The 21,127-nt window shown below is 37.8% G+C and overlaps 1 protein-coding gene across 1 annotated transcript in view; it reads left to right on the forward strand.

The window, feature by feature from the left end:
• The window catches only part of DNAJC3 (DnaJ heat shock protein family (Hsp40) member C3), an 89,642-nt gene that overhangs the window by 26,823 nt on the left and 41,692 nt on the right, over positions 1 to 21,127 (forward strand). The window contains exons 3-4 of the mRNA XM_047859385.1: positions 2,978 to 3,102; positions 5,265 to 5,339. Coding sequence (XP_047715341.1) covers positions 2,978 to 3,102; positions 5,265 to 5,339 — 200 coding nt within the window. The remainder of the gene's footprint in view (positions 1 to 2,977; positions 3,103 to 5,264; positions 5,340 to 21,127) is intronic.

Here is a 21,127-nt window from a genome sequence, read left to right on the forward strand (position 1 = left end):
TTCTGGGCTGGACAGAGTGTGACAACAAAACATTTGCTCCCTGGGTTTACAGACCTGGCTCTGGAAACAAGACCCATGGGAAGTGGACCATATTCATCCGGAGGCTGGGAAATGTTTCTCTTGGTCTGTGGCAGGGCTGATGTTGGCGTGCTTCCTCCTTGTCCACAACAGGATGGCACTAGGGAAAGCAAACAGAACAGAAGCCCTTCACATGAAGCGTTTCTTGGGCTTTCTCAATGAGAAGGACCCAGGAATCAAAGCCAGAAGCAAGAGAGGAGCTCCTGGGGTATGGTAGGGCTGAGGAGACCCTGTGGGAAAGCTGGCTAGCTCCAGGGACCCGCTGAGTACTACAGTGTCCTGTGGAAATGAAAGAAAGACCAAAGAAGCCATGTCTGTACTGACTTTAGCCCCTTGCTTGTCCTAGGCAGGTCTCAGTGTTGGCATTTGTTGTGGTGATCAGGAATTTGTTTCCATTTCCTTTTATTTGAATACCTTGGGCCAGGTCATATGGAGACACTCGAGTGAATTCACTCAAGGAGTTTTATTTTCTCTAGACTGAGGTGTGTGTATAAATAATTGATACCCGAGGGAGTGATAAGTGTTATGGGCACAGTAAGAGGTATACTATATTATAGAATGTTATGGAAATTGAGGGAATGGAAGGTATATATTTCACATGTGTCATCAAATGAGTCATTTGAGCTGTGCCTCAAAGATTGAGTAGGATTTGGACATACGAAGATGATCATGTGTGATGTAAACTCCAGGTCTTAAATCATGTTACTTCTAGCATTTTTTGCTTAGTGTAAATAAGTCATGGAAAACTTAATTTTTTTTAAATTAATGAATATAAAAGCACTCCATGTTTATTATGAAACATTTTGGAATGTGTTTGGTATAAAGAAGAAAATCTGATCTCTCTGCCCAGATAACTACTGTTGACATGTGGTGAATTTCCTTTTACTTTCAGAGGCAGTCACTTAAAAGTGACTGGTATCAAGTCATTGTTCAGGCCAGTTATGCTGCCCAGACTCACATATTTTTAATTTATTGTACATTCTAAATCAAATATAAACTGAACCTAAAAATATTATATATCATTTATGCTCTTAAGTATAGTTACTCTATATCTTACTTTTTCCTCAGGCTAATTATAGCATTTTGTAGGAAATACCCTATATACAGGCGGCTGACTATGCTCTTTTTTTTTTCCTGGTCTCCTGAGCAAAATTGATCAAGAAAGAAATTTTCAGTGATGCTTAGCTGGGATGTATGGATTGTTTTTGGTTTTTGTTTCAGATTTGAGGAAAAAATAGTTCTTTAATGGTTAAAATGCCCAGTTTTCATAGCTTTTCAAAAATATGATCCTAATAAAATAGTATAATGAAAAGTATGTTACAAAATTTTACTGTTTTGACCATTTTTAAGTGTATTGGGTTAGTGGCACTAAGCGCATCCACATATTTGTGCAACCTGCATCACCATCCATTTCCAGAGCTTTTTCATCATCCCAAACTGAAACTCTACCCATTAAGCAGTTGTTCCCCATTTTTCTCACTCCCTTTCTCTCCTTCCTTCCTTTGTTTTTGTAATAGCCATCTTAATGGATGGGAAGTGGTATCTCACTGTGGTTTTGATTTACCTTTCCCTAATGATTAGTGATGGTAAGCATCTTTTCATGTGCTTTTGGCCATTTGTATATCTTCTCTCATATATGGTTTTATAGCTTTACTTTCTCCTCCTGTCCTCTTGCTCAGCAGTGGTTCAGGTAGGTTAATGCCATTAACAACTGCTCAAAACCATATTTTGAATGATGACAAACCATCCTGTCATAGATTGCCATTGGTCATGTTTTTCAGATGATAAGACCTTCAGGGGTAGAACTTTCAGAGAGTTTTAGTTGTAAATCTTATAATGATAGAACTGTGCATAAATAAATATTTGTTTAAGACACGTGGCTGGATTTGGTCAAGATATATATCTATATATCTATATCTATATCTATATCTATACACACACACACACATATGTATTTCAAAATTGCTTTCTAGAAGGACTGTTTGGCAGCACAAGGTTTACTTCCACTGAGTAAAGTAGAATTAGCTAAAAAACCTAATCATCCGTTTTCCTTCTTTCAAATATTGGTAACTTAGTCTTGTCTCATTTCCATTCTCCTCCTTTGTCCTAAGGTTTGTATCTTTATTTCTTCACTGCCATATTAATTGGAATTTGTGAGGGAACAGAGATTGTACATTTAATATGTCAGTTTAATTGGAAGTCTATAATTTTCTTAACTCTAAATAAAGCATAGTCACATTCTCAATCAGTATTTTTAAAAAAAATTTTAATGTTTATTTTGAGAGAGAGAGAGAGAGCATGAGTGGGGGAGGGCAGGGAGAAAGGGAGACACAGAATCTAAAGTAGGTTCCAGGGTCTAAGCTGTCCACACAGAGCCTGACACAGGGGCTCGAATTCACGAACCATGAGATCATGGCCTGAGCTGAAGTCGGATGCTTAACTGACTGAGCCACCCAGGTGCTCCTCAATCAGTATTTAACTTAAGGAAATTTCAGTAAAGACAAAGACTGAATTGCATACTTATAAAAGTTGTGAGTCGAATATAGTTAATATTTTAGATCAGAGGTTGGCAAACATTTCCTCTAAAGAGCCAGATGATGAATATTTAAGCTTTTCAGCCATACAGTCTCTGTGCATTTATTTTTATTTTTATTTTTTGACAACTCTTTAAAAATGTAAAAGATATTCTTGAAGCCTGTGGGTTGGATTTGGCTCAGAGACTACAGTTTGCCAATCCTGTTCTGGATTTATTTGGAGTGATCTTGCTAGTCAACTGGACCCATTATTGATGGAAAGACTCTTAAATGCCTTAAGGGAATTGCAAACTCTAGTATGGTTCAGATGATTTGTGTTTTTAAGGAAATTACCAAGAGCTAATATTTATTATTTTAATTTTCAGATGGTGACCCAGATAACTATATTGCTTACTATCGGAGAGCTACTGTCTTTTTAGCTATGGGCAAATCAAAAGCAGCACTTCCTGATTTAACTAAGGTGATTGAACTGAAGATGGATTTTACTGCAGTAAGTGCATCTAAACTTTCTTTAAAGACAACTTAAGGAAATTTGGAAGAGGTAATTTGTTTTTAAAGGTGAGGATCGACCTGTTAGGCATAGCTGGGGAGCATAGGAAGCTGCTGTGGTGTAGTAGACTGGGCCGTAAGAACAATCCAAAGTCCCTGGAATCAAAGATCTGTGTGAAAAAGGAACAGTGGGGAAATTTGGTTAATTTTAGAAGCTTGGCAGTGACATCATCCTTGTGGCTTAGAAAGACCTCTGTTTTTGGGGGGAGTGTAGGGCAAGATGTGAGGCTGAGTAACCAGTTGATCAAGAGGCTATTGAATTAACAGGCTGTCAAGTGACTGACAGTAGTTCCAATTAAGGCTGTCATAGGAAAGATAAAGAAAAGGAGATAGGTCACTTACATAGTGGTTTGTAGTAAGGACACAGTTCTGAATTAGATGGCATCCTCCCCTGCAACCAACACACAAGCTTCAGAAATGGAGGAATTTACAGTCTAATGGGATATCCTGATGTTTGGCATTTAGTGTAATGGCTTAAAATAATGGGATAAGTTAGATGCTTTCAAAATTAATTTGGTAGCCCGTTTACTGTTTATATCCTGCCATAATCTAAAAAGGACTTGGGATAACTGATTAGATATGGGTGAATGTTTGGTTTGAAATATTACTATTATTTTAGGACAGAATTGCCAAGTGTCAGACTTTCTTTTAATCTGTTACTTTACCTAGCTAACTGAGCACAACCTTTCACAAAAGTTGAGTAGTTCATTTTCCTAGTATTATTAGTTAAAGTGGCTTTGTTTTCCTTTTTATGTGTGTTGATGCGCTTAACAGAGGATCAGGGAAATTTTTTGTACTGTCAAAGTAATGTGTTAAGTTTTTTTTTTAATTTTTGTTTTTAATGTTTATTTATTTTTGAGACAGAGAAAGACAGAGTGTGAGTGAGGGAGGGGCAGAGAGAGAGGGAGACACAGAATCCGAAGCAGGTTCCAGGCTCTGGGCTGTCAGCACAGAGCCAGATGCGGGGCTCGAACCCATCGACCACGAGATCATGACCTGAGCTGAAGTCGGACACTCAACCGACCGAGCCACCCAGGCGCCCCAGTAATGTGTTAAGTTTTAGTGGAATGTCAGTGTGGTTTCTGTCTTATGGTCACATTGGTCATCAGAGAGTTGGTATTCTTGGAAGAGATGGGATCATGCACATGAGAAGAGGAATATCAGAGATGGAGGGGGAAAAATGATGCATGGGAAAAGGGAAGAGGTGTTATTCGGTTGTAGTAGAGTGAATATTTCCAAAGTTAATAAAAACAAAATTATATCTAGAACTTTGATTGGTAAAGTCCCAAATTACACAGCTTTTTTTTTGTGGTGACAAAAAAGTTATTACGATGGCCAAAAAAAAAAAAATATATTGAGATAAAATTCACATATCATCAAATTCATCCTTTTTTAAAGTGTATAATTCAGTGGTGTTTTAGTGTATTCACAAGGTTGTGCAGGCATCACCACTGTCTAGTTCCAGAACATTTTTATCACCCCCAAAAGAAATCGAGTACCCATTAGCAGTCCCTCCCCATTTATGCCCTGGACTCTGGCAAACCACTTTTCTTTCTGTCTGTGTGGGCTTGCCTATTTGGATATTTCATATAAATGAAATCATTCAGTATTTGTCCTTTTGTGTCTGACTTCTTTCACTTAGCATATTGTTTTCACGGTTCACCCATGTTGTAGCACGTGTCAGTACTTCATTCCTTTTAATGCTGAATAACAATATCAATATTCCATTGTGTGTGTGTGTGTGTGTGTGTGTGTGTGTGTGTGTATGTCACATTTGCTTATTGATTTATTAGTTGATAGGAATTTGGGTGATTTCTACTTTTTAGCTATTGATTTGAACATCCATGTACAAGATTTGTGTGGATACATATTTTCAATTTTGGGGGATATAGCACTAAAAGTATTTTTAAAGAAGCATACTTAATGCTTAAAAATTATACACATTCATTGGTTCCAGGAATTGTTCTCAAGAGTGCCAAGTCAAATGGGCATTGGAAAAATAAATATTTCGTTAATAGTTCATTAGTGTATTTGGTTTCATTCTTTGTGTTTAAAGAAAATTTGGTAATGCGTGGTTCTCAGAACGCCCTTTCTTTTTTCTAGGCAAGATTACAGAGAGGTCACTTATTACTCAAACAAGGAAAACTTGATGAAGCAGAAGATGATTTTAAAAAAGTGGTAAGTTCAGCTTGTATTTGGCTTTATGAAGATGTTGTACTCCTTTATGAAGATGAGTGAACATGTTGGACTTATTTTTTTATATAGTAAGACATTTAGTAATAACTTTGTAGCTAAAAGGGAAAATCATTTGATTTGTATATTTAAAAATCACAGTTTCTGTATTAATACATAGTGGCTGACATGAAAGAATCACTTTAAGAGTTGGAAGATAAAGTATATGGAATTAATATATAATTTTAATTCAGTTTATATAGCTCACGTGTTCTGCTTTGTTTTCCATGAGGATCTAGAGATATCAACTGAACTATTCTAAAACTCCTCTAGATACCTCTGGGAAACACTTCATTTGATTTGAAGGAATAAGGAGACATTCTTAAAAGGGAGTTTTGTAATTTCCTGTATGGCTACTCTACAAAGTGTAGTGTTTTGAATTCATTGGGGGATGTTATAGGTTACCTATAATTGAAAAATGATTTGTTGGAGAGACAGCCAAAGTCTTTATGCCCTCATGAAGCTTATTTTAAGACCTGCATTTTTGTTCCATCTGGATTTGTTTCTGAAGTGGCCTAGAAAGGGCATATATACAGTTGACCCTTGAACAAAATGGATTCGAACTGCATGGGTCCACTTTTATGTGGGCTGTATAAGTACTGTTAATGCATTTTCTCTTCCTTATGATATTCTTAATAACGTTTTCTTTTCTCTAGCTTACTTTATTGTAAGAATACAGTATATAATACGTATAACATACAGAGTATGTGTTAATTGACTATGTTATTGTTAAGGCTTCTGGTTAACAGTAGACTACTAGTAGTTTTGGGGGAGTCAGGAGTTTTATGAGGATTTGACTGCGTGGGGTGGGTGGCATCGGTGCCCCTAACCCTGTGTTGTTCAAAGGTCAACTGTATAAAACCCCATTGTTCATTATTTGCATTTTTGTAGTTTATAAAAATACTTAGCTACTAGATGATAACCACTATGAAAATAAAACTGAAATTTCTAATATTTTCATAACCTCAGTATTTTATACCCTTAGTATTTCATAACCTCAGTGTTTTCACAGTACTCAGTCATATGCAGAGAAATTAAACATTAGACTTAATTGTATTAAAATCTAATCAGCAGCTGTCTCCTGGTCTCAGTAAAACTGGATGTCCTTTTATGTTTATTTAATTTTCCTTACTACTTGGGAAGGTGCTTGAGAACAGGCTGAAGGATAGGTCGTGGGATGTGATGGCATCTGAGTCCCCAGCCTCGTTCTTATACATAGCAAGTGTTGTGAGAAATTTGTTGAATGGATGGATGAATGATAAAACATAAGAATGAGTTTCCTTCTTTTTAACAAATGCCTAAATCTATTATGTAGAATTGTTTCTCAATCACAACATTAGAGTAGCCTTTTAGGAATAACACAATTTAGAAGAAAGCTTTAGCAAAAATTAATCCTTACTGGGCATTGGATATATCCTTCTGGAAAAGTGAGTTCTTTGAATTTTGGGTATGTCTTCAGTTAATGTCTTTTCTGTGATCAATATTAAAACCTCACAGAGGGGTGGCTGAGTGGTTCTGTCAGTTGAACATCCAACTCTTGATTTCAGCTCAGGTCATGATTCCAGGGTTGTGGGATTGAGCCCTGTGTCAGTTTCCACATTGAGCATGGAGCCTGCTTAAGATATTGTCTCTCTCCCTCCCCTTCCCCCTCCTTCTCCCCTCCCTCTCCCCCTCTCTCCTCTCTCTCTTCTTTCCTCTCTTTCCTCTCCTCTCCCTCCTCCCATCCCTTTCTCCCTCCCGCCCCCCTCCCTTTGCCCTCCCCTGCATTTGCTCTCTCTCTAAAAAACAAACAAAAAAACCCTCCCAAACCTCACAGAAACAAAAGGGGGACTTTCCACTTTTATTTATTTTAAAAATTTATTTATTTAACTTCAAGTAAGTTGACATACAGTGTAGTATTGATTTCAGGAGTAGAACCCACTTACATATGACATCCAGTGCTCATCCTAACAAGTGCTCTCCTTAATGCCCGTCATCCTTTTAGCCCATTCCCCTACCCACCTCCCCTCCAGCAGACCTCAGTTTGTTCTCTGTATTTAAGAGTCTTATGGTTTGCCTCCCTCTCTGTTTTTATCTTATTTTTCCTTCCCTATGTTCATCTGTTGTATTTCTTAAATTCCATGAGTGAAATAATATATGTCTTTCTCTGACTTATTTTGCATAGCATAACAGCCTCTAGTTCTATCTACATTGTTGCAGATGGCAAGATTTCATTTCTTTTTGATGACTGAATAATATTCCATTGCGCGCGCACACACACACACACACACACACACACACACACACACACCCCTCTTCTTTATCTATTCATCAGTCAGTAGCCATTTGGGATCTTTCCATAATTTAGCTATTTTTGATAGTGCTGCTATAAACATTGGGGTGCATGTGCCCCTTTGAATCAGCATTTTTGTATCTTTTGGATAAATACCTAGCAGTCAAATGCTGGGTAATAGGGTAGTTCTATGTTTAATTTTTTGAGGAGTCTCCATTCTGTTTTCCAGAGTGGCTGCATTCCCACCAAGAGTGTAAGAGGGTTCCCCTTTCTCTCTTGCCAACGTCTCTTGTTTCCTGAGTTGTTAATTTGAGCCACTCTGACTGGTGTGAGGTGGTATCTCAGTGTGGTTTTGATTTGTATTTCCCTGATGATGAGTGATGTTGAACATTTGTAACTTCCTGATGAGTGATGTTGAACATCTTTTCATGTGTCTGTTAGCCATCTTGATGTGTCTGTGCCTGTCTTCTGCCCATTACTTCACTGGATTATTTGTTTTTGGGTGTTGAGTTTGATAAGTTCTTCATAGTTTTTGGATACTAACCCTTTATCTGATATGTCATTTGCAAATATCTTTTCCCATTCTGTTGGTTGCCTTTTAGTTTTGTTGACTGTCCTTTGCAGTGCAGAAGGTTTTTATCCTCATGAGGTCCCAGTAGTTCATTTTTGCTTTTGTTTCCCTTGCCTCTGGAGACATGTCAAGCAAGAGGTTACTGTGGCCAAGGTCAAAGAGGTTGCTGCCTGTGTTCTCCTATAGGATTTTGATGGTTTTCTGACTCACATTTAGGTCTTCCATCCGTTTTGAATTTATTTTTGTGTATGTTATAGGAAAGTGGTCCAAGTTCCTTCTTCTGCATGTCGCTGTCCAGTTTTCCCAGCACCATTTGAAGAGACTATCTTTTCCATTCCATTTTCTTTCCTGCTTTGTGGAAGATTAATTGGCCATACATTTGTGGGTCCATATCATATCTAGGTTCTCCATTCTGTTCCAATGATCTTTGCGTCTGTTTTTGTGCCAGTACCATACAGTCTTGATGATTACTGCTTTGGAATACAGCTTGAAGTCCAGGATTGTGATGCTTCCAGCTTTGCTTTTCTTTCTCAACATTACTTTGGCTATTCAGGGTCTTTTCTGGTTCCATACAAATTTTAGGATTATTTGTTCTAGCTCTATGAAGAATGCTATTATTTTTGATGGGGATTTTCATTGCACATGTAGATTGCTTTGTAGTGTTGACATTTTAACAATATTTGTTCTTCAATCCGTGAGCATGGACTGTTTTTCCATTTCTTTGTGTCTTCTTCAGTTTCTTTCATAAGCTTTCTATAGTGTACAGAACTTACTTTTTTGGTTATTAGGTTTATTCCTAGGTATCTTAAGGTTTTTGGGGCAATCATAAGTGGGATTGTTTTCTTAATTTCTCTTTCTGCAACCAGTTTCATTATGTTGATTTTATATTCTGTGACTTTGTTGAATTCATATATCAATTCTAGCAGTTTTTTGGTGGGGTCTTTTGGGTTTTCCACGTAGAGTCACATGCCATCTGTGAAGAGTGAAAGTTTGACTTCTTCCTTCCTTCCTTGTATGCCTTTTATTTCTTTTCGTTGTCTGATTGCTGAGGCTAGGACTTCCAATACTAAGTTGAACCACAGTGGTGAGAGTGGAAATCCCTGTTCCTGACGTTAGTGACAAAGCTCTCAGTTTTTCCCCATTGAGGATGTTACAGCTGTGAGTCTTTCATATATGGCAATTATAATGCTGAGGTATGTTCCTTCTACTCCCAACTTTCTTGAGAGTTTTTATCAAGAAAGGATGCTGTATTTTGTCAAATGCTTTTTCTGCATCTATTGAGAGGATCCTATAGTTCTTTTTTTTTTTTTTTTAATGTTTATTCATCTTTGAGAGACAGAGAGAGACAGAGCATGAGGGGGGAAGGGGCAGAGAAGGAGACACAGAATCGGAAGCAGGCTCCAGGCTCCGAGCTGTCAGCACAAGAGTCCAACGCAGGGCTTAAACTCACGAACTGCGAGATCATGACCTGAGACAAAGTCCGACCCTCAACCGACTGAGCCACCCAGGTGCCCCTGAGAGGATCATACAGTTCTTATCCTTTCTTGTGTTAATGTGGTGTATTGCATTGATTGATTTGCGAACACTAAGCCAGCCCTGCAGCCCAGCAATAAATCCCATTTGATCATGGTGAATAGTGCAGTTGAGTGTCTCTTAGTTTCGGCTCAGGTCATGATCTCATGGTCCTTGGGTTTGAGCCCCGTATCGAGCTCTGCACTGACAGCGTGGAGCCTGCTTGGGATTCTCTCTTTCTGCCCCTCCCCAATCACGTGTGCATGCTCTCTCTCTCTCTAAATAAATAAATAAACTTAAAAAATAAAATAAAAAGAGAATACTATTTAAGAAAATGAATGTCTGGTAGAATTCCCCTGGGAGGCCATCTGGCCCAGGACTCTGGGAGATTTGTTTGTTGGGAGATTTTTGATAACTGATTCAGTTTCTTTGCTGGTTATGGGTATGTTCAAATTTTCTGTCTCTTACTGTTTCAGTTTTGGTAGTGCATGAGTTTCTAGGAATTTGTCCATTTCTTCCAGATTGCCTCGTGTGTTGGCATATAATTTTTCATGGTATTCTCGTACAGTTGTTTGTATTTCTGTAGTGTTTGTTGTGATCTCTTTCATTCATGATTTTATCTATTTGGGTCCTCTCTCTTTTCTTTTTTATAAGTCTGGCTAGGGGCTTATCAATTTTGTTTATTCTTTCAAAGAACCAGCCAGCATTGCCACTTTTCGATTGTTTTCTGATGGTCATACTTCTGCTAGTGCATTCTTAAAATTGCCGTTGCTATTATTATTACAGGATACGTCCATGACAGTGTGCAACTGAATTGAATGATTTTTTATTTTTAATTGAAATTTTATTGAGATAATTGTAGATTCCCATACAGTTGTAATTAATAATACAGAGAGATCCTGTGTACCCTTTACCCAATACCTACTGTCCCCCAATGATAACATCTTGTAAAACTATAGTACAGTATTACAAAAAAGATATTGACATTGATACAATCTGTCTATTCAGATTTTCTCAGTTTTAGTAGTAGTGTTCATTTGTTGTTGTTTTTTTTTTTTAATTTTTTTTTTTCAACGTTTATTTATTTTTGGGACAGAGAGAGACAGAGCATGAATGGGGGAGGGGCAGAGAGAGAGGGAGACACAGAATCAGAAACAGGCTCCAGGCTCTGAGCCATCAGCCCAGAGCCCAACGCGGGGCTCGAACTCACGGACCGCGAGATCGTGACTTGGCTGAAGTTGGACGCTTAACTGACTGCGCCACCCAGGCGCCCCTGTTTTGTTTTGTTTTTTAATGTTTGTGTATTTATTTTGCAAGAGACAGCGATCGGGGGAGGGGCAGAGAGAGAGGGAGACAGAGAATTCCAAGCAGGCTCCTCACTGTCAGTGCAGAGCCAGATGTGGGGCTCCATCCCATGAATTGTGAGATTATGACCTGAGCCAAAACCAAGAATCAGATGCTCAATGGACTGAGCCACCCAGGCCTAGTGTCCGTGTCTGCGTGTGTGTTTAATTTGATACACGTTTTATTTACACCACAGTTAACATACTGAGCACTTCTGTTGCCACAAGGATCCTTCCTGTTGCCCTTTTATAAGCACACCCACTTCCCTCACATACTGTTTTGGCCCCTCATCCACTTTCGGCAACCACTAATTTGTTACTCATTTCTTTAATTTTGACATTTCAAACATTATACATGGACAAGCGTTATATAACCTTTTGGCATTGACTTTTTTTTACTCCATATAATTCCCTGGAGATTCATTCAGATTGTTGCATGTATCACTTAGTTCCTTTTAATTGCTAAGTAGTCCATGGTATGTGTGTGACACTCATTCATCAATTAATGGACATTTGGGTTGTTTCCACTTTTTCACTATTATGAATAAAACTGGTATGAACTTTTTTTTTTAATGCTACAAATATTCTTGTATAGGTTTTAGTGTGAACAGAAGTTTTCATTTTCCTGGGATAAATGCCTAGAAGTGCAGTTTCTGGGTTGTGTCATAATTGCCTGTTTAGTTTTATAAGGAACCACCAAACTGCTTTTCAGAGTGACTGTGCCATTTTTTGTTCCTCTGCATCTTTGCCAGTATGTGGTTTTGTCACTGCTTTTTTCTTTTTAAAATTTATTTATTTTCAGAGAGCACATGGGTGTGCCTGCTAGCAGGGGAGGGGCAGAGAGAGAGAGAGGGAGGGAGAGGGAGAGAGAATCCCAAGCAGGCTCCACGCAGTGAGCACAGAGGCTGACTGGGAGCTTGGTCACATGAACCATGAAATCATGACCTGAGCCAAGATCAAGAGTCGGATGCTTAACTGACTGAGCCACCCAGGTGCCCCTCTTTATGTATTTTCAATACTTTATCACATGCGTGGTTGGCAAATATGTTCTCCCAGTCCATAGTTTGTCTTTTACTATTCACAGGGTGTTTCAGAGAGAAGATGTTTTTAATTTTGATGATATTCAATTTATCCATTTTGCTTTTTCTTCTGCATACACTGTTTTTGGTGTCCTGTTGAAGAACTGTTCTCCAAGCCTTATGTTCCGAATGTTTTCTCCTATGTTATTTTTTTTTTAAGTTTTATGGTCTTATGTTTTACATTTAAGTCTGTGTTCTATTTTGACTTAATGTTTGTGTAATGTATGAAGTTTAGGTTGAGGTTGATTTGTTTTGCCTTTGGATATGCCATTGTTCCAGCACCATATTTTGAAAAGGCTTTCTGTCCTTCACTGAAGTGCTTTCACACCTTTAAAAACAAGACGTTTGCTGTACTTGGGTGGGTGTATTTCTGGGTTCTCTCTTCTGTTTTCTGTGTGTCTATCCCTCTGCCATTCCTGTACTCTGTTGGTGTTTTAGCTCTATAAGGAGTCTTACTAGGGAGTGGAGTGATTCCTTCTCACTTTATTCTTCTCTGTCAGTATCGTTTTAGCTGTTCCCTGGCCTTTACCCTTTTATGTAAATTTAGAATAAACTTCTCTATGTCTACAAAAAGCCTTGCTGATATTTTGATAGGAAAGGAATTGCAATAAGCTTAAATGTCAGTTTGGGGAGAAATGAAATACTTACTATGTTGAGTCTTCCAATCCATGAACATAATATGCCTCCCCATTTGTTTAGGTCTTTGATTTCTTTTATCAGTGTTTTGTAACTTGCAATGTACAGATCCTGTACATATTTTGTTAAATGTATATACCCGAGTTCTTTTTTGGGTGTGGGAGGGATGATTTAAAATGATACTGTGTTTTTTTGTTTTTTTAAAATGTTTTTTACATTTATTTATTTTTGAGAGACAGAGACAGTGTGAGCAGGGGAGGGGCAGAGAGAGAATGAGACACAGAATCAGAAGCAGGCTCCAGGCTCTGAGCTGTCAGCACAGAGCCCAATGCAGGGCTCAAACCCACGAACCGTGAGGTCATGACCTGAGCTGAAGTCGGACGCTCAACCGACTGAGCCACCCAGGTGCCCCTGGTACTGTGTTTTTAATTTCATTTTTCATATTGAATAATCTTTGTGATTTTTTTTCTTCAGGAAAGTGTTCACATATTTAAATTTGTAGAAGAAATTAAAAAAATTTTTTTTAATGTTTATTTACTTATTTAGAGAGAGAGAGTGAGCAGGGAGGGGCAGAGAGAGAGGGAGAGAGAGAATCCCAAGCAAGCTCCACACTGTCAGCGTGGAGCCTGACGCAGGGCTTGAACCCACGAACCATGCGATCCTGACCTGAGCCAAGATCAAGAGTCAGACACTTAACCAACAGAGCCACCTCAGTTCCCCATGGGAATACAGATGGGAGGCCAAGTTAAATCTTAACACTGCAAAAGCTATGTTTAATATGTAATAACAATTTTGTTGTGTGTAATAATAATTATATTAGATTGGATTGGGTTTAGAGGAAGATACAAGTACAGAATTTATTATTTTACAGTTATTTTATGTTTCACTTGGAATAAATTGGAAATACCTGGACTTAAGATTCAGATTAATAATTAGAAAATCTGACATGTATATCTTTTGTCTGAACAGTAATTACAGTGTCCCAAGGGTGTAGGTGTTAGAGCATCATGAAATGAGAATATTGAGAAGAACTTATCAGTTAACATATGTATATAAATGATTAAATTTTAAGCATTTGGAACCTTGATTCTACTGGGAAAATGATAAAAGAATGTTATCAGATGGACAACACGAGATATAAACCCAAACCCAGTGTCTACAGTGTCCAGTCTTTCTAAATGTAAAGATGAACATTAGAACTATTCACAGGACCACTATCTCTTATGTTTAGCAAAAATAGATAACATACAGCCCAACCTTGATGAGACTTTAAGGAAATGTTTCCAGTTATATAATACTGTTGACATTGCAAGTATAAATAGAACTTTTACAGAAAAATCTGGCCGTAAATATTATGAAAGAAAAACATTTTGCCCAAAGATACTTACTGGAGTTCTATTTGTTTTGGAAACTATTAGAGAATATTGTGTCAGTATGATAGAATAATATTCATGAACAAGAATTATTTATGTTTGCTATTGATTTATAGACCTACATTACAAAATAAAGTCAATTAAAGGGCAAAATAAAAATTGTGTGTAAATGCTATTTCTGATTACAGAAAACTTTTGTGTGCTAAACTGGTATAAGTGGCAATTGGTTAAAATTTATAGTTTTTTTCTGTTTTAAAGTTGTATAAAACAAATTCTGAAGAAAGAAGACAAGTTTTGGAACAAGAGGCAGGAAGGAGCGTTGGGTTTTAGATCTACTTTTGTACTTCAGCTATGGTTTGTATAGCACTCAGCATGCACGGGGCGTATTGCTAAGGACTTGGATGGATTATTTCACTTAATCGTTATTCTGCCTCTGTGGTCTGGCATACTGGTAGTCTCATTTTCAGCTGAGCAAATAGAGGTTCAGAGAAGTTTGGTGACTTGCCCAAGATTACACCAGTAGCAAGCAAGTAGGTTAGAAAATTCTAGAACCTGCATTCTTATGCACTGTACTGTTGCTCTCTGCTGTCATTAGTAATTGTATGCATGCTCTGAGGGCTATTCCTGTCGAATATGGGCACAGGACTCAAACCTGTATGTGTTTCACATGGTACAGAACATTTGTTGTTATTCGCGTTAAGAAGTGTGAGAAAACATGTATTTGCTTATATACAGACAAAAACCTCTGGAAAGATAAGCAAGAAACTGATAACATTGGTACTTCTTGAAAGAAAGGTGATTTTGAGAAGTTCTTCCCTTCTGAGCACCTTGTTTTACTCATTGCAAAGCATAGAAATTGTATAGATGACATCCTATCTTTAAAGTTTGGTACCATAAAGTAGATGATTTCTGGGTCTCATTTGAAAAGATAAATTTTGGGGGCGCCTGGGTGGCGCAGTCGGTTAAGCGTCCGACTTCAGCCAGGTCACGATCTCGCGGTCCGTGAATTCAAGCCCCGCGTTGGGCTCTGGGCTGATGGCTCAGAGCCTGGAGCCTGTTTCTGATTCTGTGTCTCCCTCTCTCTCTGCCCCTCCCCCGTTCATGCTCTATCTCTCTCTGTCCCAAAAATAAATAAACGTTGAAAAGATAAATTTTGTGTTATGACTGCATTTTATTTTTAGCAATTAAAGAATCCTTATTAATTTTTAAAGATTTGTGAATATAGATGATCCATAATAACTTGTTTGCTTTATATATTTTTTAGTTAAATGGACGTTTTGTGGTATTTAGGAGCATTTACGAGCCTGTTACATATAGTAAAGATTTAATCATACTAGTAAAGTGCTGTATACAACCAGGTAGATGTATTCAACTACATTTTGCATAACGGAACAGAAATTTGAATATACTTAATCTCTTTTTGGGCTACAGTGAGAAACTCGTTCTTTGTTAGGTGTACAGGTTACTCTACTGTTGGAGGCTGTCCTGTAAATGAGCATCATGTCAGGTCCATACCAGCTATCCTAATCCTGATCAGTACTTTACGTGGTTTAGTTTGTCTTGGAGCCATCAGTGACTCCTGCTGTAGCCAGTGCATGTGGTCATTTGTTAGGTCAGTGAGCATTTGAGTGCATATTATTTGCAAGGCAGAATGGTAGGTGTTAGAGAATTGCTGATGAAGAAAACTAGTCTCAGCTTTTGGAGAGATTGTACTAGGGTAAGAAATAATCTGGCGAATATGATACCATATGACAAATGTTGTGATTGAGCCCTGTGGGAACAGACAGAATGGTCACCTAACTTAGCTGGGATTTGGGAGTCTGGAGTCAAGAAAGGCCTTTTTAAAGGAGGATGTACTTGAAGTCTGAATGGTAAGAGAATGAATGAATCTGTGTTAGCAAAGTGGCTGGGAGGCCCATCCAGGCAGATGGTGAGCATCCTGTCATTTAAGAAAATGACACCTCTAGTACCACTGGAGTAGGGGTTTGAGAATGCTGGACAGGGAAGCAGGGGTCTGATTGCCGAGAGGACATATGTAGTGCTGGGACCTGGGTGTGTGTTTGTTCATTCATTTAATAGCCATGGAAGGTTTATGCTGGGAATGTCATGATCAGGGTTTTGCTTCAGTAAAACCCAGACTACTCTGAAAAATGGGTTGGAAGAAGATGAGAGTGGAAGTAAACAGTCTGATAATTAAGCTGTTGCAGTAAGTAGTCCAAGTGTGACTTTATGGAGGCCAAAGATTAGGCTGGAGTAGGTGGGGATTGAGAGAAATAGGTGGACATTTAGGAGGTTGGATCAAGAGAGATGCAGTGATTGTGCTAAGGGAGAAGGAACAATTAGGTATGATGCCCGGGTTTCTGGATTGTTCAAATTGGTTACATGTCCATGCTATTCCCTCAGATAGAAACTCAGAGAACAATTATTTAGGAGAGAAGGATGGGTAGAGAAAATATGCCTATCTTATACTTTTTTTCCCTCAAGTTTTTATTTTAATCACTTAGTGCTCATCACAAATGCACACTCCTTAATCCCCTTAATCACCCACCTACCCCGCCCCCATCCCCTCTGGTGACCATTAGTTTGTTCTCTGTAGTTAAGAGTCTGTTTCTTAGTTTCTCTTTTTCCCCTTTGCTCATTTGTTTTGTTTTTTAAACATCTTTTTTTAAAAAATTTATTTATTTTGAGAGAGAGAAAGCATGAGAGTGAGCGGGGGAGGGGCAGAGAGAGAGAGGGAGAGAGAATCCCAAGCAGGCTCCGTGTTGTCAGTGTAGAGCCTCATGTGGGGCTTGATCCCACGAAATGTGAGATCATGACCTGAGCCAAGACCAAGAGTGGGACACTCAACCGACTGAGCTACCCAGGCAGTCCTGTTTCTTAAACATCTTCTTTATCCTTTGATTAATCGATGGACACTTGGGCTGCTTCCATATCCTGGCTATTGTAAATAACACTGCTATAAATATAGGAGTGCATGTGTCCCTTTGAATTAGTGTTTTTGTATTCTTTGGGTAAATACCCAGTAGTGTGATTGCTGGGCCATAGGGTAGTTCTGTTTTTAACTTTCTGAGGAACCTCCATTCTGTTTTTCAGAGTGGCTGCACCAGTTTGCATTCCCACCAACAATGCAAGGGGGTTCCCCTTTCTCTGCATCCTCGCCAACACCTATTGTTTGTTGCGTTGTTGATTTTAGCCATTCTGACAGGTGTGAGGTATAGTTTTGATTTGCATTTCTCTGACAGTGAGGGACGATGAATATCTTTTCATATGTCTGTTGGCCGTCTGTATGTCTTCTTTGGAGAAATGTCTGTTCATGTCTTCTGCCCATTTTTAAATTGGATTATTTGTTTTTGGGTGTTGAATTTTATAAGTTCTTTACATATTTTAGATACCCTTTATTGGATATGTCTTTTGTAAGTATCTTCTCCCAATTTGTAGGTTGCCATTTAGTTTTTGTTGATTGTTTCCTTTACTGTATGGAAGCTTTTTATTTTTTAAATTTGTTTTACTTTTTAAAGTTTTTATTTTAATTTCTATTAGTTAACTTACAGTGTTATATTGGTTTCAGGTGTACGATATAGTAATTTAGCACTTCCACACATCACTGTGTAATCATCACAACAAGTGCAGAAGCTTTTTATTTTGATGTAGCCTCAATAGTTTATTATTGCTTTTGTTTTCCTTGCCTCAGGAGACATATCTAGAAAAAAGTTGCTCAGCTGATGTCAGAGAAATTACTGCCTGTGCTCTCTTCTAGGATTTGTATGGTTTCAGGTCTTACATTTAGGTCTTTAATCCATTTTGAATTTATTTTTGTGTATAGCGTAGGAAAGTGGTCCAGTTTCATTCTTCAACATGTTGCTATCCAGTTTTCCCAACACCATTTGTTGAAGAGACTTTTTCATTGGAGAGTCTTTCATTGGATGGTCAAAGATTAATTAATTGATGATATAATTGTGGGTTTATTTCTGGATTTTGTATTCTGTTCCCTTGATCTATATGTTTCTATTTTTGTGCAAGTACCATGCTGTTTGATTACTACAGCTTTGTGATATAACTTGAAGTCTGGAATTGTGATGCCTCCAACTTAGTTTTTTTTTTTTTTTTTTTTTCCTCTTTAAGATTGCTTTGGCTATTCCAGGTCTTTTGTAGTTTCATACAAATTTTAGGATTGTTTGTTCTAGTTCTGTGAAAAATGCTGTTGGTATTTTGATAGAGATTGCATTAAATGTGTAGATTGCTTTGGGTAGTATAGACATTTTAACAGTGTCCTTCCAATCCATGAACATGGAATATCTTTCCATTTCTTTGCATCATCTTCAGTTTCTTTCATCAGTGTTCTATAGTTTTCAGAGTACAGGTCTTTCACCTCTTTGGTGAGGTTTATTTCTGGGTATCTTACCATTTGGGGTACAGTAGTAAATGGGATTGTTTTCTTAATTTCTTTTTCTGCTGTTTCATTATTGATGTATAGAAGTGCAACAGATTTCTGTAGAGTAATTTTGTATCCTGCGACTTTACTGAATTTGTTAATCAGTTCTAGCAGTTCTTTGGTAGAGTTTTTCAGGTTTTCTGTATATAATATCATGTCAGCTGCAAATAGGGAAAGTTTGACTTCTTCCTTATAGATTTTTATGCCTTTTATTTCTTTTTGTTGTCTGATTGCTGTGGCTGGGATGTCCAGTGCTATATTGAATAGAAGTGGTGAGAGTGGACATCCATTTAAGAATGGAGAGTGGAGGGGCTCTCCATTCTTCCTCATTGAGGGTGATGTTTGCTTGTGGGTTTTTCATATATGGTCTTTATTATGTTGAAGTCTGTTCCCTTTAAACCTATTTTGTTGATGGTTTTTATTGTGAATGGATGTTGTACTTTGTCAAATGCTTTTTCTGCATCTGTTGAAAATGATCATATGGTTTGACACTCTTATTCTTTTTTTTTTTTTTAAGTTATTTTTGAGAGAAACAGAGACAACATGAGTGGAGGTGGCAGAGAGAGAGGGAGAGTGAGAGAGAATCCCAAGCAGGCTCTGTGCTGACCTGAGCTGAAACCAAGAGTTGGATGTTTAACCCACTCAGCCAGCCAGGCGCCCCCGACTCCCTTATTTTTATAAAAATATCCTGGAGCGCCTGGGTGGCTCAGTTGGTTAAGTGTATGACTTCGGCTCAGGTCATGATCTCATGGTTAGTGAATTTGAGCCCTGTGCTGACAGCTCAGACCCTGGAGCCTTCTTTGGATTCTGTGTCTCCCTCTCTCTCTGCCCCTTCCCTGCTCATGCTCTGTTTCTCTCTCCAAAATAAAAAATAAACATTAAAAAAAATGTTTTAAAAATGTTCCTGATTCTCAGCAACTCATTTTATTTAATGATTTGTGATCTATAAATTCTTCCTTCTTATCAACTTCAAGATACAGTAAATGCACTTTAAACTCATCTGTTTTTGGACTTCGGTGTTTTATCTTTTCCTTATTTATCTTTGCTATCAGTGCTTTGGGTTTAAGTGAAAAATCTTTAGATCAAGGCAGTGTTCCATGTGATCCAAATACAGTGAAGGTAATGATCAGTTTAAATGTTTATTTCATATTTTGGTATTTTTTATTTTGATGAAATTGGCAACTCACATTTTGTTTTTGGTGAGCAGCCATATTATTAGATAAATATCAGTGCCAATTGCAATTTAATTTTTAATTTAAGTACAAAGCTTTGGTGTGATTTTTAATAAATAAACTCTTCATTGGTAGTTTGTGTTACTTGAAAACAAACTAACATAAATCTACCAAATGCATCAATATAACTTTAGGCATTGTTTTTTCCATCTTTTTTTTTTTTTTTTTTAATTTTTTTTTTTCCAACGTTTATTTATTTTTGGGACAGAGAGAGACAGAGCATGAACGGGGGAGGGGCAGAGAGAGAGGGAGACACAGAATCGGAAACAGGCTCCAGGCTCTGAGCCATCAGCCCAGAGCCTGACGCGGCGCTTGAACTCACGGACGGCGAGATCGTGACCTGGCTGAAGTCGGACGCTTAACCGACTGCGCCACCCAGGCGCCCCATGTTTTTTCCATCTTTAATCTTTTAGTACATAAAAAATGATTGTGGTGCCTCAAGTTAGCTAAATCAGAAATAACCAAAGTTAAAAAAAATACTAAGTATTATGAACTAGGAAGAAAAGGGAGCAGTACTTTTAAAGGCATGAAATAAATTTGGTTATAATTTAATAGAAAGATAGCAATGTGTGCTATATAGCTTGCTACAGTTGCTCTCTTTTTCTTTGAATCAGAAATAATGCTATATATGGGTAATAGTATAAATATGCCATAATTCATCAGATACAAGGAGCTATCAATTGTAAGATGTTATTATTTTATGCTGTATTAAAAGAATAAATGCTGCTGGTTAATAATGCCTTCTTATAACTTAATATTTTTATTCTGTGCTTATATTTTTATTTTGAGCTATTTGAGACTTAGACACAAGTTTTTATTATCACACTGCCCTGCTCATTGCCTTTCTGTTATACATTAACTTCATGAAGACTTTGGCAGTTAAAACCTGTATGTATAATGCCAACGGTGTTAATAACTGGAGTCAAGCGTGCTAGACCATTTTTGTGCATATGCCGTCATGTTGATGGGCTGATGGTAAGACTCATTCCACTGAGAGAAATCAAAGTATGCTTTATCACCTTGCTTTAGATGTGAGGCAGAAAGGGAAGAGGGAAGGATGAGGCTTAAAAGATAGCAGCAGTAAAATGGAGTTGGGACTCCTAATTACATCAAGGAAAGAGGAATCTAACATCCTAAATAATAAGAGGAGCCATTTAAAAAAAATTTTTTTTAACGTTTCGTTTATTTTTGAGACAGGGAGAGACAGAGCATGAACAGGGGAGGGTCAGAGAGAGGGAGACACAGAATCTGAAACAGGCTCCAGGCTCTGAGCTGTCAGCACAG

This window comes from Prionailurus viverrinus, chromosome A1 (assembly GCF_022837055.1).
Source record: "Prionailurus viverrinus isolate Anna chromosome A1, UM_Priviv_1.0, whole genome shotgun sequence".
Classification (NCBI taxonomy): domain Eukaryota; kingdom Metazoa; phylum Chordata; class Mammalia; order Carnivora; family Felidae; genus Prionailurus; species Prionailurus viverrinus.